Below are 19,193 nucleotides of genomic sequence, written 5' to 3'. Positions count from 1 at the left end.
GTATTCTTCTATCTAAAATTTATTTATATTAAAAATAATAAAGTTACAATTATTTCATATATTACAATATACCTTATTATTGTGCAACTAGAAAAAAAGCGAAATTTTATTGCTTGTGTTTATTTCGAGTTAAATTTATAAGGATTGGTGTAAAATACCAAATAATAACCTATATACCTTCTAAGCGAGGGTATTTATATAATAACAATGTCGTTGTTAGCAAAGGCAACATTTAATTCTAAAAACGGTTACCTACTGTATGAGATAACCAGTAACATTCTGATATTTTACACCATTCCCTGAACACCTTATCTGATCTTATTTTCATATTGTCACTTAGAAATACGAATTATAATATACATTATCCGCATTTAATGTTAATCTTTTGACGCCACACTACAAAAAACGTTAGAGAAAAAGCAAGTTGGTAATATATTTTAGAAAATGAGCATCATATTTACATTTTTTTTTAAGTAACAATGAATGTGGCATTCAAAAGGATTAATTTATTTTCAACAAAAATATTGCATTTTTGAACTGATTTTCAAATAGTTTACAATAAGGAAGGCAGGCTGGTAGCCTTAGAGAGGTAGCTTACCAATAATAATATAATTATTACAAATAATTTAAAAGTACTTAGTAGATCCATGACCGTGCACAAGGTCATCATCGTTTCGTGTGAGTCATTGACCTTCCCCATTGGTCCGGCCAAGTAGTCAATGCCAGTTGAGGCAAATCTACAATAAGTCAAGTCAAAGCAAGGTAGTTGGCAGACCTTAGCAGCATTAACTAGTGTAATGTCCGTAAGCTCAATGAAAAGTTAAAACGCGTTATTGATTATGACTTAGAATCCAACCATAAACCATTCATTATGCAAGTCAAATAGTTTTTATATCTCTAATGGAATTTTGTTTAATTTCCCAAGCCTTCTGCACTTCCATGGAAATAACTAATAGTAAAATTACATTTAGCAGTCGAATAGCAGTTCACTTACGGTTTCCTAAGATGGCGGAGTCTCTGTTGACGTGAAATGGCCGACCTTAAACGCTTATGCGCTATGTTCAGTGGCGTCCATAGCAAAATATTTTAGGTGGTGCAAGACTTGAAAAGACAGTTTTTTCGATTAGTTTACGGCCACCGAAATATACTTAATTAATTCTTTTAAAAATGTCGTTTACGTCGCCATCCATTAAATGTACGAGTTTTATGTGGCCGCTAAGAGGTATAATGCACAGGGCAGGTGTGCCCAATCCAGTTACTCCCTGGTGGATCCGGGGCTGCCGGCCAGAGTGGTCCCGTCTTGGTTGATTTTAACGCCCCCTCTAAAACGGCGCCCTAGGACTGCCACTGGCTATGTCATCACCAATGGTCACCTATTTACTCTTTATTCTATGGTTTAAGTAACCATGTTACTTATTAAATAAAGATAGTTTTGGCTTTGCGACCTAAGGTGGCACATAACCTAGCAATCGTGTCATCTACCTAATTCTCTCTAGCCTTAAAATAATTTCAAGACCAATAAAACTTATCAGTGGGCTAAAAAGCCACAACTAAAAAGCAATGTTGCTATTTGACAATTGGGTAGTTTCCTGGGTCAAAGGTAAATTATGAAAACCTGGTGGGTTAAAATGGCCACATCGAAGCAATTCATCTAAGAAAGCAATATTGCAATTTGACATTTGCGCATATAAAAGTGCGCAATGCAAACAAATGTCAAATTTCAATATTGCTTTCTTAGATGAATTGTTTCGATGTGGCCATTTGAACCCCCCTGGTTGCTAAATAAAGACAGATCTAAAGGTGAAAAAAAACTTTTCTTTTTTTTATATGACGTCACGTGAGGAGCTCGGTGGCGCAGCGGTAAACGCGCACGGTCTGCGATTGTTGAAGTTAAGCAACTTTCGCAAAGGCCGGTCATAGGATGGGTGACCACAATAAAAAAAGTTTTCATCTCGAGCTCCTCCGTGCTTCGGAAGGCACGTTAAGCCGTTGGTCCCGGCTGCATTAGCAGTCGTTAATAACCACCAATCCGTATTGGGCCCGCGTGGTGGTTTAAGGCCCGTTCTCCCTATCCATCCATAGGGAAGGCCCGTGCCCCAGCAGTGGGGACGTTAATGGGCTGATGATGATATGACGTCACAGGTTGCTTTTCTTATAAATGCCATAGTATTGTTTTAAGTTTACGCGGTTATTATCATAATTAAAGCATATAATAACGGGTTCTTACCGCGTTTAAATGGGGATATGAGACTCCCGATATTTCGACACTGTTGCAAGTGCCATGATCACGGGATGACTGATGAGATTGGAGTAGAGTAGGTAGATCCATAATCCAATATCGGGAGTCTCATATCCCCATTTAAACGCGGTAAGAACCCGTTATTATGTGCTTTAATAATGCCATAGTAGTTTAGTGTTTTGACTATTAGTAAAAAGTAACTGATTTGACTAGTTGGAAACTACCCTATTGTTGACATTGGCGCCGATTCCTGCAGATACCTAATTTTATTTCATACCTGTCATTTTCTTTTCCGCTGGAAAGGAAAGGGACGGATGATTGATCACATTGCATACGCATCTGGCTGGTATGCAATCTGTTTGACATGTAATGTCGCCTTTATTTTGTGTCTTAATTTCCATAAATTGTATACCTGTCGGTTACCTGTCCTTTTCCTTTTCGACGGATACGAAAATGACAGGGGGGAGGGGGTTGGTTAATAAGGCCACATGGAAGCAATTCATCTAAAAAAAGCAATATTGCAATTTGACGTTTGTTTGCAATGGGCACTTACTTTTATATACGCAAATGTCAAATTGCAATATTGCTTTTTTTAGATGAATTGCTTCCATGTGGCTTTTTTAACCCCCCTGGTGTGACTTATAGCGATATTGTTTTTCACATGAATGAGAGTTTTTCCAATCGACGTTCCCCAAACACACGATAGATGGCGTTGTTCACTATTAACGTGATAGTTACCTATTTTCTCATTGTTGGGGTACACAATTAGCAATTAGGATGTTGCTACTTACATTGCTTATCTTTTTTTATGACCAGAATAATAACGGGTGGAAGTTGTAATTGTACCTTGGTGTAATAAAAAGGGTCATCATTTATACCCAAAAACAAAGATAAAAGATGCATAAGTATGTCTGTTATCCATGAAATTAGAAGTTTAAATGAAGGGAGAACTTAACACCGCCATCTATCGTGTTTTTGGGGAACGTCGATTGGGAAAGTCCCTAGTTGCTTCGATGTGGTGTTTTTAGCCTCCGAGATGTAGATCAAGGTGAGTTATTGTTGTAGCTATAGCACCCGGTAGTGGTAGAAGTTGATGAGCATGTGGCTCAGGTTCCACCCGGCGCCCAGGGTGGCCAGGTAGACCAGGAACAGGGCAGGCAGAGGCAGCAGGAACACCCGCGTATTGCGCAGTACTGGCAAATCTGAAACCAGAAATAACGTAACAAACTCTTTATTGGCCCCGATTCCTGCAGACACCTCCTAATTTTACTTTAAGTTATACATGTCATTTTCTTATCCGCCGAAAAGGTAAGGGACGGATGATTGACGGTTCTTAATTTTAGGAAGAATGAGTAAATTAATCGATTACCCGGGCGAATCAAAAAGGTGTCTCGCTGGTATGCAAACCATTTCACGTGTGCTGTCAACATAACTATTATTACTAAAATCTGACAACATTCTTGAGCATGTGTAATAATTTTGTTCGCGACTGTACTTGTCTTGATAAATGTATGGCATAGGTTATGATGATTTTTTAACATATTTCTACAAAAGAATCGGATCAAAATTATGATGGTAGGGAGTACTATTTCATACGAGTTTATTGACATTAGTTACATACTGAAGTATGCAAGCGTTCCCCAGATAATAGGTATTTTCAAAACGTCAAGCCAGCGGGATCAAAGAACTGCCTTTATAACCGTTGAAGTACTAATTTCGGTATTTTGCAGGGGGTGAGTACTATTTCGGTACTATTTTTTGGCGTTTAAATCAAAGCGAAAGACCTTGTCGTTAACTCTCGCCAAATTTCGCTCACCGTCAAGCTAGCAAGTGCAATAAAACATGGCTATAAATCCAGAACCGTGATGGTACTAATTTTTTTACAACAGGTACTATTTTTTTCAATAAGAGTACTAATTTTTGGTATGGTCAAATTATTTTTTCGTGCCCATTTTTTTTGAGGCCGCTAGCTTGACGCACACATGGAACTTAAATATAGCTGACGAGGAGTGTGTGTGCGTTTAGCGTCATCCCTGCCTACCCCTTCGGGGATACAGGCATGATGCTATGTTATGTTATCGTATGTAACCTTAACAATCAAAAGTCTTATCAATAAAACATTGTGACACTAACTTAATTTTAAGTTTTAGCAGTCAGATCAACTCCAGTCTCATCAAGGATATGGGCTATTGAACGGAGGGGGTATGGAACATACTCCACAATGTTGCTCTAAAGCGGATTAGAGGAAGTAAACGGAAAAGAAACTTTGATCTAGAAAGAGGTTGGAAAGGCCCTAACGCGCATTTTGTATAAGAACCGCTGTCGCCGGTTCTACCCCACACTCTTTTACTACTCCTGCAAACAGATAAATACGATAGCTCTACTGCTTCTCAAATTCCATAGCCACTTTACCAGCTGTATTTTTATGCTAAAAAAACCGGTCATATTAAAGTGTTAGCTTTCCTGTGATTAGGAGGGATCTTTTTGCTTGATATTTGATTTTTTGCACTGCAGGTTATAATGCAGAGCTCCGTGCGTCGCAGATTTTGCGGACGAGTGGAGTGCAAAGTTGAAGTATGAACTATTTGCTCATACTTGTATGGCGCGCGTTTCGGGCTCACTTGGACCCCCCAATCTAAAAAAAAATACAGACCCTAGCAATCAAAACGACTGACTTTAGTGACTGGAGATCTCAACCAACAAAAATAGAACACTAGAAAGAACTACTGTGCCCAAAAAAATGCCCAAATTGTTTATAAGTATATTGGCCCCGATTCCTGCAGACACCGCCTAATTTTATTTTAAGTTATATCCGTCATTTTCATATCCGTCGAAAAGGAAAGGGACGGATGATTCACAGCTCTTAATATTAGGAAGAATGAGTAAATGAATAAATAACCCGGGCGAATCAAAAAGATACGTCGCTGGTATGCAATCCGTTTGACGTACTGTCTACTTAGCTGTGTCGGGTTATTGACTGATGTAAAATTTTTAGACGGTTGGTTTAGATATGTGCTTAAAATTGACGTGTGTTCCATAAATTTTATGCTTGTCGATTACCCGTCCCTTTCCTTTTCGGCGGATAAGAAAATGACAGATATAACTTCAAATAAAATTAGATGGTATTTACAGGAATTAGCACCATTGTTCGTATTGTTACTTACCTAATCCATAAATAAAATTCTGTGCCCACTGATAGTTGAAAGAAAACTAATAGTATCGATAGGCAGGGATAGATAGATGCTATCGATAGTTCAAAACTATAGATCAGAAGAATTTATTAATAACGCAATGTAAATATTTCAAGAACATGTTAGAGACAATCTGAAGCTGAAAATAGGCGCAGTGGTTCCCAATTTGTAGTACGCGTATTCCTGAAGGGTAAGTAACGTTGCATGAAGGGGTACGTGGAATTTAAAATGCCTACCCTGCGGTAAGGACCGATGTTTTGATGCGTTTCTTAGAATGTGATTATTATCGATATACCTACGCGAATTTGAACTAATTATTTGAACGATATATTTAGAAATCCAATTGGCAACCACTGAAGAAACACCCTGCTATAATAGAGTTATGAATATATAAAGATACCGGTTATTATAATCTACAATACCCCACAATTCTACGGAATAATAAAACTTACCACTTTCTATCACTTTTCCATAATCTGAAAGTTAATAGATCTGTTCAATTTTATTTAGGTAAAACCTTTTTGTTGTGCAAGGCTGGAGCCTGAGATTCTTTAGCCCGTGAAATTAAAAAAAAAAAACAGATCAAGTGCAGGTCTGACTCGCACATCGAGGGTTCCATCCAAAATGTCGTAAATTACCAAAGTTACTAAGGGAACCTTTGACTTTGCCGTTATAAAAACTATTGTCTCCATCTCCATACATCGACATATGTCGCGATTAATTTACCAACTGAAAATAAACTTGTAATCCCAATTATTTTTGTGATAGAACAAGAAAGTATCGATATTCGGATTTTTCCTTTTACTTGTGCTGTAAGACCTTCTTCGACAAACATGATTTTAGGTCTATGGGAACTACCCCATAGGTTTTGATTCCCCACGAATATGTTTTCGGGGTACCGAACAGAGCATAGTACCCCGCTAGCCACAAGTTAGTGTGACTAGGGATCGACGATCCAACGGTGTTATGTTGGAAGTTGTATATATGCGTGTTGCTGTGTAAACTTCAATATCGCGTTTCACGACTGCTTTAAGACTGCATTATTGAATGTGGCGCCATCTGTTGCATGTGGGCGAAACCAGCTGGCCAACTAGTTGGGTCCGCCACATAAGTATTAGATGTTAATTTCAACTTGATACCTCCACGCGTTCCTGAGAGAAAGAGTCCTTACAGTCAGACGGACGAACAACAACATACCTACAAGGGTTCTAATTTTCCTTTCGAGGTTCGCAACTTCAAATTCAAAAGTATCTTTATTCAATAGGTAACATAGTTACACTTTGAATCGTCAATTTTACATAACGAACGTCTCATCCGCCTAAAACTACTGCAGCTTCTCACAACCTGTATAGCCGGGGAAAAGAAGCTGCAAGAAAAACCTCGGCACAGGGCCCTAGACGTTCCTTTAAAAAAAAAATATTGGTATACAATTGAGTAATTTAGCTGCCTAATATCAGTTCTCAGATAGTTAATCCCATGCATTCATATCTTCTAAATAATCACTAACTTTATAATAACCTTTTTTGTTTAACTACTGTCTTAAAACAGTTGAAAGGCAAATTCTGAATGTCAATGGGAATCTTATTGTAAAAACGTATACATTGCCCCATAAAAGATTTAGTAATCTTATGTAATCGACTGACTTGTAAAGCAAGTTTATTTTTATTCCGGGTATTAACAATGTGCCGATCGCTATTTTTTGCAAATAATCCTATATCCAACCCTAATAATATTATCTTCTACATTTAATGGATGCTTTTGCTTCATAACTAAGACCAATGAACCCTGCAGCGGAATATGCTCCATACACCCACTGGGTAATTTAAAAAACGCAATGAGGATAAAAAAGCTCAAATGTAGGTGGCAGCACTGTTGAGTGTTCCTAAATTTTGACAGTTCTCCATACTGTCTAGTTGAAATTCGTGATAAACTGTTACGAAATGTGGAGCAACTTGGCGTGTATCCCGTCTGAAGGATGAGTTATAAAAAAGGAGAGCAGCCAGTAGGAAAAGGCAGTTTTGATTGAAAGTAAACTTTTCTAAGTTTTCTTCTCTCCAATCTTTAGGGTATAAATACGTATAAGATGATTTTGCATTTAATCGCTGCGCAAAGGGTTGTAGTGTAAAAATATAACCAAAACAATATGTTTGTTTACTCAAATAGTACAGTCATGACTAGTCATGAGCAATATAATGTACCCACTTTAAGACTCTGTCGCACTAACATATTTGACATTTATTGAGACTGACAGTTCAATTTGTCAAAAAAGTTAATGTGACATGGTACCAAAGTGTATACATATTAGTGCTCGTGACCGTACGAGGAACTGTAAGATTCATTTGATTACTATATAAAAATAGCTCTAAAACTGACGAAAAAGATTTTCTTTTTTCTATTTAAGTTATTTATATAGTCAAGAAAAAATTAATAATAAGAACGACATTTTATCACGTTTTTCTATGACATCGTAGTGTGTAGGTGAATATTTTACTAAAGGTTCAGAATTGCTTGCAAAATAAATTAAAAACATTAGTCGTGGGTAATTTACGTTTTACAAAATGGCATCGGAGGGTGAGGTGACGTCAGCGCGGCCTTGAAATGTTAGCTGTCACTTTTGAGCATACCTTGTTTTATTATACCATGCTGGTACATGGGTACCAATATGGAATCCCCTTAGGAGGACCGCATCCCCTTGGTCCAAATGGAAACATACTCACTGCTGTATCCAAGAAAGGTGATGTACAGGTAATAGACTACTGACGCCAGCCAAAACGTGTTGGACACGAAGCATGACAGGAAGCCCTTGTGGATCAGCAGGTCTGAAACACGTATAGCACCATGATTACTACAAGTTGATGATACAGCAGTGCAGTCTGATGGCGGGAAGCTTGGTGACACCGAGATGTCTGCTAATTTATGTTGTTAAATCAAAATAAAATCATTTTTGTCAAACAGCGGGCCTAGCACCGTAAGCACGCGACTCTTTCTCGCCGCGACAGAGATCGTCTGTCTCTTTCTATGCAGTACTGTGAGAGAGTGACGGGTGACGTATGTCGGGGAGAGGACTCGCGCGCTTACGGTGTTGCCCGCAGTTGGTAGGTTTTGTAGCAGAGTACAAACTCTGCACATACTGGCCTTTCCTTCTTACCGTCAATCATTTTAAATTTCGAAATTCTCATTCCATTTCAGAATTCCTTTTATTCGGTGACTCATTGCATCCCCGACCTTGATAAGAGCAACATCTATACTGCTTAGCTCTGGCCGTGCCCACTAACTTTAATTGTGATCATAAATACTTGTGAACCCTACTTTAAGAGGCTGAACCTGTTAACTCTACCTAGTTTATATATTCTAGAAGTTTCTATATTTGTAAAAACTAACCTTGACATGTTCGAAAAAGTCAGAAGTAAACGTTATGAAGGTAAAATCCATATTTCACATCTTAGCAAAAGTGCTCTATTCAGTAAAAGTATATTAAATATGTGTGCTAAGATTTATAATCATCTGCCTTTAAGTATACATAAAATTGATAATATAATACTTTTAAAACGGAAATTGTATGAACATTTGGTAAATAAATGTTATTATAGCATTAATTCATATTTAGATGACAGATACTGAATTGGAGATTGAATATATTTCTACTATTGTTATTCTAATCTTTGACATTATTATTATTGACTTATTACTACTTTGTTGACGTTGCTTTGTTTAATATTAATATTTTATAAATGTGTTTCCGATTTATTTTAATGTATTTTATTATTATTGATATTTTTTATAAGCATCTAAATAGACAATTTTGTGTTAAATATTTGTATGCCAACCAGGCTGGACATGTTGAAACTCAAAATATAAATTGTAAGATCATTGTTATGTTACACATGTTTCACAAATTAATGATTATGATTATGAAATTCTTCATCGTATTTTATATAGCATCTAATTTCGTTAAGTTCTTGTTTGTGAAGTGCTAATTAATAAACTGTGTATTCCTGTTGGTGTTTACTGTTTCCTTCGCTATTACTACTCCTCCTACTCCCCTGCTACTACTCAGCACGTCGGGACTCCATCGCCACCCATCGTGCTGCTGTTTTATGGTCTAATTATCACACGATCCGCTAGATATAAGCATGCGAAGATTTAGGTGGTAAATAGGTACTTAATTAAGTAATTTATAAATCTACTTACTAACTTAACTAACCTAATATAAATCTAATAAAAAATAACAAACTTACAATAATTAACAAAAATAAATATACAATCTCAAAACTCTCGAATTCTAAACATTATTAAGTATGTATCAATAATTATTTAAGTAAATATTTTCTACTTCTAAACTATATCGCAAGGCCATGACTTGAAGCCCATATTTGAGTCACATTTTTATTAGTCAGCTGGTAGCAGTCTTGTAAGTGAGCTACTCAGCCTGCTGGCTTACCCACTGCTGGGTATAGGCCTCCTCTCTTTCACACCATCCTTTCCGATCCTGAGCAAGTCCCATCCATTGCTTTCCGAAATACCTCACAATGTCAACCGACCATTGGGTTGGTGGTTTGCCTCGATATCGCATACCATACCTTAGCCACCATTGAATAACAGCTTTTGACCATTGTTGCCTTCCCGTCCTGGCTATCTCCATTCAACCCTAGCCTCTCGTCTACTTACAACTTCGACTTTATACCATTACGTATACCATTTACAAGAACACCAGAGAACGCTTGCCTCTCACTCTGAGGTCGCAGGTTCGAATACAGCACAGGCCTAAACCAATGATTGTCGAATTTGTTTTCGAATTTGTATTTGGATCATAAATGATTATCACGTGCTCAGCGGTGAAGGAAAACATCGTGAGGAAACCCACATTCCCGAGAAATGCATTCTCGGAGGTATGTGACCTAACCTGTACTGGGTTGGTTTTCCTTTCGCGGGTTGGAAGGTTAGACAGGCAGTCGGTTCTGTAAAAAACCGGACCTGTCCAATCTTCAGGTTAGGTAAGCGGACCTTGTGAAAACGGGATAATGCTAGGGAGATGATGATGGTGGTATACGATCCACCACGTGGATGCTTAACATGACGCGCTCTAGAGCCTGTTGTGCCACTCTAATTGTATGTGCTCTTTCGGCCATGTTTCATAAGATAACGACCATAAGATCGACCTTTGTATGAATTGACACTTTAATATTTTAAATTTTATAAATTTTGCATGATTATATAATTTAAATGCACGGTAAACTCTATTTTTTTGTAACATCTGTCACACTGCATTTATGGAAAATAAAGAACCTTATCTTATCTTCAGCGCCATAAGTGTGTATGGGCAGCACACATTGGTGCTAATTCCTGTAAATACCATCCAATTTTATTTTAAGTTATATCTGTCATTTTCTTATCCGCCGAAAAGGAAAGGGACGGGTAATCGACAAGCATAAAATTTATGGAACACACGTCAATTTTAAGCACAAATCTAAACCAACCGTCTAAAAATTTTACATCAGTCAATAACCCGACACGTTCATTTACTCATTCTTCCTAAAATTAAGAGCTGTGAATCATCCGTCCCTATCCTTTTCGACGGATATGAAAATGACAGATATAACTTAAAATAAAATTAGACGGTCTCTCCAGGAATCGGGGCCATTGGTTGACACGCTGTTGAGGAGCAGGATAGTGTTGAAACCTTCTAATGAGGAGCTTGTCTGCGCGCCACTTAAAACCAAGTCACAATAACTGCTTATGGTCAGGCGAATATAACGACTATGGTCAAGTCTGTCATATGTCAAATTGGTAATTCTTCAAATAGATGTATTGATTTGTTTGAAACAGCTGTGTTGGGTATGAATATAAATGTAAAGGTTAATTGCTTAAAGTTTTAAAAAATAAAATATTTATTTATCTTTATTGATTGTGCATACAATATTTACTTTTTATTTTTTTTTTATTTATTTTCTTTATATCCTTAATATAAATACATAGTTTGAATGATGCCGTTAAACCACAGAGGTTTGTCTCGGCACCTATTCGTCGCATTAAAACAGTGCACTATCGTACCGAGTAGGCATAAATGCCAATCAATGCGGCGTACCTCGTATACGAGATTCCCTCTAAAACCAGTTTGTCGCTTACTCGATGCTTCCTATACATCATGTTCTATTAATTGATTGCCTATTGTAACGTGGCATCACGCCCACTTTATCTAGCGGGGTAGGCAGTAGTGACTATGTTATTTGTCTTATATACATATACACACATATGTACCTAAATATATACAGGGTGTTAGTGACATCGTAACGAAAACTTTGAGGGGTGATTGAGGCCATGATTCTGAAATGATATCAAGTGGAATTTTCCGTCGCAAAAGTATGGAACTGAAAATAATTAAAAAAAACACAAAAATTTTCATGACTATGCAGACTGCAAATTCCACTTGATATCAACTCAGAATCATGATCTGAACCATCCCCCTCAGTATTTGTTACGGTGTCACTAACACCCATACCTACTTGTATGGCTACCGTATGTACTTGTGCGGGGTGTAAGTGACATCGTAACGAATACTGAGGGGGATGATTCAGCTGATTATGCTGAGTTAATATCAAGTGGAATTTTCCATCGCAAAAGTATAGAATTGAAAATAATTTTAAAAAACTAAAAAAAAATCATGAATTTTGCGACGAAAAATTCCACCTGATATTAACTCAGAATCATGGTCCGAATCATCCCCCTGAGTATTCGTTACGATGTCACTAACACCCTGTATAAAAGAAGCACATAAATAGTTATACTACACTACATATTTTAATTTATAATACAGTAATGTTATAATACATAGCATTACATACATATTATATAATTATATCAGTATATTATACGTTAGGCATTTTGCTTATATTTAAGAAATAATGTTTTAATATCTTTTTTATGTTTTTGGAATGTATTTTATTTATTAATTCAATTGGCAAACTATTATTTTACGCATGTAAAGACAATAAACTAGTGTACTTCTATTGTTAATGAATGACCGTACTTGATTAAGTTGACGACGTTAGCGTGTTTGGCAAATACCATAACTTGTCGAAAAAAAGACTTGACGAATTACCAATTTGACATATGACAGACTTGACCATAGTCGTGAAATTCGGTCAGGCAACCGATCGTATGTTTGGGTCCAGAAGGGAAAAAGGAAACTTACTGTTGAACAGCAGTATCTGGAAGCAGTGCAGCAGCGACAGCGGGGGGAAGAACGCGTTGATGTGCACGTCGAAGGCGTAGCCCCACTCCACATCACCCGCCTCGCTGTCGCGTTGCAAGTACTTGTTGCAGATGTACCTGCAATAACCAGTGTTACGTCACATCACCTTGTAACGGCCTCTTGCTCCAGTTGTTGACCGTTGTGCTCAGGATCCACAGGACGATTGGTTACGACATTACAGGCTGATCACCTGACTGTCTAAAGGTAAGACGATCCGCACGTGAAGCCACTGGTCCTGTTTACTACTTACTGATATAAGTAAGAGCAAAAACTCGCGCTGAGCTATGACCGATTTGCGCTGCTGCAGCACACATACATACCTGGCGTGTTTAATACAGAGCTTCGTCTCTGTTGATTGCTTGTCTGTATCTAATCTTTTTCTGTTTGTATGCATGTGTGTTTGTAGACCAAATAAATGTTTTTATCTATCTATCTTTATCTAGGTAAGTAGTCGTTACACGAGTCATGTCAGAGGCCTTTGGCGGCTCAATATTAGCCCTGACACCAGGGCTGGTGAGGTTGGTAATCTACCTGACGACCCATACGATAGAAGATCATCTTATATAACAAAGAACTAGTACATCATAATATTATGAAACTAATCATCAATTAATTACCAGTGGAATGATTAAAAAATATGCAGGGAGTTAATGACAGCGTACCGAATACTCATGATTCTGAGTTACATATGTAAAGTGGAATTTTACGTCGCAAAATTTACATCTGTTTTATTTTTATTTTGGTTGTTTTCAATTCCATACTTTTGTGATGGAAAATGCCACTTGATATTAAGTCAGAATCATGAGCGGAATCATCCCCCTCATTCGTTACGATGTCACTTACACCCCGTACAAGTACGTACAGGTAGCCGTACAAGTACTTATACGGTAGGTAACACCGTACCGAAAAAATCCACTTGATACTAACTCAGAATCAAGGTTTGCATCCCCCTCAGTATTCGTTACGGTGTCACTAACACACTGTATTTGTAAACATTCTGTATTGTATGACCATGTTCTAGTAATTAAACGTATTGGGCATGAATTTGCCACAGTGACCACGCGTACCAGAAGAATGTGGACACGAGGATGGCCATGCCGATGAAGTCCACGAACACCACGAAGAGCACGAACAGCAACACCTTCTGCCAGCCCAGCCCCATCGCCAGCGCGAAGCATATCGACGACACTGGAAATGACCACGTTCACAGTCTCTAAATATAGAATAGATTTACCTATTTTCGCAACATTATAGAATGAAAGACCTTCATTCTATAACAATATAGATGGCGCTGTACAGTTGTCCCTTTCTAATTTCATGGATAACAGATCTTTTATCTTTGTTTTCGGGTGTAAATGATCACCGTTTTTATTACACCCAGCCACAATTACATTTTCCATTAAATGATCAAAATAACGAGAAGCAATAATACAGTATAATTCTATACGTAATATGAGCCAAATATCAAGCAACAATTATTTTTATATATGCTTCTGCAAGTCAGTGTTAGCAGTCGTTAATAACCATCAATCCGCACTCGGCCCGCGTGATGGTTTAAGGCCCGATCTCCCTATCCATCCATAGGGAAGGCCCGTGCCCCAGAAGTGGGGTCGTTAATGGGCTGATGATGATGATGATGCTTCTGCTATTGCACTGTATTTTGCAATAATTATGTACTCGAGTGATGAGAAAATAGGTAATTATCACGTTTAAGCTGTACAACGCCATCTATATTGTTTTTTGTGAACGTAGCCTGGAAAATCCTTCATTGCCGAAATCGTTAGTTACAGATGGCGCCACTGGCATCATGCCATGCTCCTTCAATTGTAAAAATATCGGACACAATTTTATTTGTAATTAGTCGACCCGGCAGACGTCCTTTAACCTCGTATAACTGAGATTTCCAGACACAATAGTAATATAACGGGGTTTGGAGGTTAAATGAACATTCGGTCTTACGACTATAATTTGTCCTACCCACAGATATTAGAACTCCTACTCGGTCACAAATCTTGGTCCGATTGAGAAGGTAATAGGCTAATATCTAACTAGTCAAATCAGGGGGGTTAAAATGCCCACATCGAAGCAATTCATCTAAGAAAGCAATATGGCTATTTGAAATTGGTTTGCATTGCGCACTTACTTTTATATGCGCAAATGTCAAATTGCAATGTTGATTTCTTAGATGAATTGCTTCGATGTGCCTATTTTAACCCACAGTTACTTTTTACTAATCGACAAAACACGAAATTACTAAGGAATTTGTATGAAAACGCACACTGCGACGTCATAGAAAAAGAGGACCTTGAGGTCGTCTCAATTGAGGACGGAGGAAGGAAGGCTCATGAACATCTTAGAATACAAGGGTAAGTTCCACAAAAAAGTCACAATCGCGTAGCGCAATTTTCACATCACGGCATAAAATAAGGAATACGTAATCACGGCAAAATTCACTAGAGCTGCCTGGCTGCTAGCCATTAATGCGTTCGAGGATGATGATATACATATTTACAATGATTACCAATCAGCAAGAGTAATGGTACTATTACACTACACGATTTCAAGGGCCCTAATTAGTGCAGCAATTACAGTATGACTCAATCTGGTGATAGGTGATCTCATATCCTTCGTTTATTAATTAATAATTCGTTTTATACGATTTGCCCGGGAAGATAAGCAATTAAATGTATTCTGTTTTATTCGCACAGCAAAAAATACACAACCAATGAGACCACATGCTCTTCAACGATATAATATACTGTAAAACGTATTTATTTAATATTTGGGAGACCAACAGCTCTTAACAACTATAGCAAAAATATCATACTTAAAAACTAAGCCAATAACAGCACCTATATAACAAATATATTATACGTATACGTATTAACATGTAAGTACGTTTACACCACTGCTGGGCACACGCTTCCCTTCAATCAACAGGAGGTATACTCCACCACGCTGCTCCACTGTGGGTTAGTGTTCGTGACTTCTGAAGCACGGAATCATCATAGAAATCATAATCATATCATTTATTGCGTTCCACATGGTAGGAGGTTGGTAATATAAGGTATGTAACACATATGGACCCGGATTGGGCACAGCAATTTAAAAGAGAGTTAAAGCATATTTTTTAGGCTTAAACAAAATAAATAATAACAAGTATACATAATTGAGACGTAAAACTAAAGTACTTAAACAACTAATCATTAAAAAAAACTCATTAAAAAAAACTAATCATTAAAAAACTCCTGCAGAGTATAAAAACTTTCACGAGTATAATCACTTTTTGATACCGTCCTTTGGTAAGGACATTGCAGGCTTGAATCACCTGATTGTCCGAAAAAGTAAAACATATTATGTTTACGATTTATTTTACTAAAATCTCAATTCGCAAAGAACATTGCAAATAAACACAATATTATACAAGAGCCCCTTGCTAATTTAAACACTTCTTTCGTGCACTAACCATTCCTTCGCCTGTTTCAGACATTTGTATATGATTCTTCGGTCCATTTCTTGTACATCGTATGCAAAAGCAGTAGAGAAATTATATAAATAGATTAAAAAAAAAATAACTTCAGCTTATTGTGCATAGAATAAAGAATAATAACGCATATAGAACGGTAACTTTCCGCCCCGCACTAATTCGTATCGAGCGCCGAGCTAGGTTTACCTCACCCCCTCTGGGTCTTTACTTTAAATGGCTATAAACCACTAAAGAGTAAGGGGGAGCGCGCGCGCATTTTCTGCCTCGCTCGCACTTACGCTGGCCCTATTTTCCGTAAAGCAGCACACAAGAATGAGAATTTTAATATGGAGTGTCTGAGGTGTCCTATAACCTAAAAGTCAAGGGTAGCATTTTACAGCACTATTATTCCTTAATGTTACACCAAAATTTTTACTTAATGTTAAGTATAATTGGTGCTGTAACAATCAAATGGGCACCTAATATACAGGGCCTTTGTAACAAAATCTTTGGGGGAAGATTCAGCCCACAATTAAAAATATTTATTTACTCTCACAAAAAAAGTAATGCCATTGTAATATAACAATACATAAGTACATAAACTGCCTATATACGTCCCACTGCTGGGCACAGGCCTCCCCTCAATCAACCGGAGGGGGTATGGAGCATACTCCACCACGCTGCTCCACTGGGGGTTGGTGGAGGTCTTTTTACGGCTAATAGCCGGGACCAACGGCTTAACGTGCCCTCCGAAGTACGGAATCATCTTACTTTTTCGGACGATCAGGTGATTCAAGCCTGAAAAGTCCTTACCAAACAAAAGAAAAGTCTCACAAAATGATTTCGACAATGTCCCCATCGGGAATCGAACCCGGACCTCCAGATCGTGAGCCTAACGCTCTAACCACTAGACCACGAAGGCTGTTATATAATATAACAATACATTTTGTGAGAATCTGGTGCCTGAGCTATGTATGACCCTGTGTTCTCGGTCACCAGGTTTTCACTCCTGGTGGTCACATATACATGAAATTGGCAAAGAGTATAAGAAAAAGAAGACTTATACAATTATTGAAAAATCGGTGTGATTCCCAGTACAGTGTCACTAACACCCTGTTTCAAACAGTATACTTCAATAATTCAGGACCCAATTACAGATTAGCAGAACAATAAAAATAATATAATTAAAAATGTTTACATTTCATTTCGCATTGGCACTTGTTGTTTTTATTTTTGGTTATTTTGTCCATAGGACAGGCAAAGGGATCATAGCCCATACAGCCAAGTCATGTGTTATATTTATTTGTTTATTTTTAGTTATAAAATTCATAGATGGCCTAAACCACATCTGGCGTAATTTAAGGCACTTGTTGTTGAATGAAAATGTATAAAGCCTAAGAAATTACTGTTTTAGTTAAAGTTCTATATCTTGTGTTCTACTAGGAGTTCTAATTTCAAATTCATTTCTTACTGAAGCTTAAATAAAAACGGTATATTCATTTGTTTTTCCAGTTTATTTTTAGGAACATCAATGAGGCAATTTTTAACCCCTTAAAAAGTTTTACAGGTTCTTTTCCTGATTCTATAGCATTAATGAACTCCCAATAAAACAACAAAACCATAAAAATATAATGGCTAGTACATGGTTAAGAAAATAAAAAGTTTTCATATGAATACTTTCTTATCTATCAGTAAAAAACAGCAGTTTCATAGGTAAAGATCTAATAAAACCTGGATTCATACATTGTGTATTGTTCAAAGTAAATGAATTGGAAAGCTGAATGACGGGAATGAAACCAAATCCATCATCTTATGTGTGTTACTTTTAAAAGCTGTAGTTTAATTAAAAGATCACTAACTATATATCAAAGAATACTTACAAAATAACCAAATACACAGCAACACTAGAAATGCTGGGTCATCCCTCGCAAACTGTGATTTTGTATCTGCAATGTAAGAATTTTATTTTGTTTAACATAGAATATTATATTTTTGTTTTGATTTCATTAGTTTTAGACCTGTAAAGGGGACTATATTGAATTAAGGTTGACACCACATAGCTTATAAACAGCGTACAATCAAGGCACTTCTAGTAACACCTCATTTGTTATATTCTGTTAAGTGATTTGGAAATTAGGAGAGAACAGACATATAACCATACATACATAGCAGACAATCACATAACTCTCCTTTTGCTTGGCTATAGTCGGCAAAAAAATAAAAATCCTCTATAACACTTACGTTTTCTATAATTAAAATTCCGGAAGACTTTTTGTGGTGCAACGAACAAGTAAACCATTTGCCAGGCCGCAAACTCGAAGTCCATTTGATTGAATTTGAAGAGCCTCCTGAGATATTTGTACCGCTTGACGGCCGCGCTGGCGACTGTGGGCTGGTAATTAGCTGGTGCGGGCAGCGGGCTGGTGCTGCGAGGGTAATTATTCAGACTTGGAGTCGGCGAAGTCGAATACTTCATCTTTGTATCAACTTTTCAACAACTACTGTGCCTATGATATCCACAATTTCGATGCAGCCTAACAGTAAAGACTTCAACAATCTCTGTATTTGTAAATACTATAGTTTGAACACAAAATTATTTATTTAATTAAAGTATAAACTCAAGTAGGAATGACGAATTTCTCCAATCGTGACGTATTCTCGAGCGATCAAGGGAGGGCGGTCGTTTTGACATTGACATGTGTCAAGTGAACGTCAAAATGTTTTTTTGTTGTTGCTAGCAATGGATTCTAAATAATTAAGCCTTCTACATTCATTATGTAAGTTCTTTGAGTAACGCAGAAAAAGCAGGATTTCGTAATCGTAGATTCTGTCTTCTTACAGAATAGTATAACTGGTTCGGTTCACCCATTTATAAGAGAAACAAAGTGATACAACTGCTGCCACCTATCATCCACAGTTGTACAACAATGGTTTATCCACAATACGCTAGAGGGCGGCGCGCGGGTAAAAAGGGAGGCAAAATATTTTTATTGAAATAATACACTCGTATAATACTCAGGTATTTATTTTATTTACATGCAGCTA

General features: G+C 37.3%; 1 protein-coding gene across 1 annotated transcript; it reads right to left on the bottom strand.

Annotated features, from left to right (window-relative positions):
• Positions 1-93: 93 nt before the first annotated feature.
• Positions 94-18,820, bottom strand: LOC126380371 (protein unc-50 homolog). Its single transcript, XM_050029756.1, has 6 exons — positions 18,390-18,820; positions 18,029-18,094; positions 13,750-13,870; positions 12,623-12,759; positions 8,148-8,249; positions 94-3,441 (listed from the first exon to the last, which is right to left on the bottom strand). The coding sequence occupies exons 1-6, from the start codon at positions 18,622-18,624 to the stop codon at positions 3,305-3,307; spliced, it is 798 nt and encodes a 265-aa protein (XP_049885713.1). The 5' UTR covers positions 18,625-18,820; the 3' UTR covers positions 94-3,304.
• Positions 18,821-19,193: the final 373 nt, after the last annotated feature.

The sequence above is a fragment of the Pectinophora gossypiella genome, chromosome Z (assembly GCF_024362695.1).
Source record: "Pectinophora gossypiella chromosome Z, ilPecGoss1.1, whole genome shotgun sequence".
NCBI lineage: Eukaryota > Metazoa > Arthropoda > Insecta > Lepidoptera > Gelechiidae > Pectinophora > Pectinophora gossypiella.
This window is presented reverse-complemented; position numbering and strand designations above follow the sequence as displayed.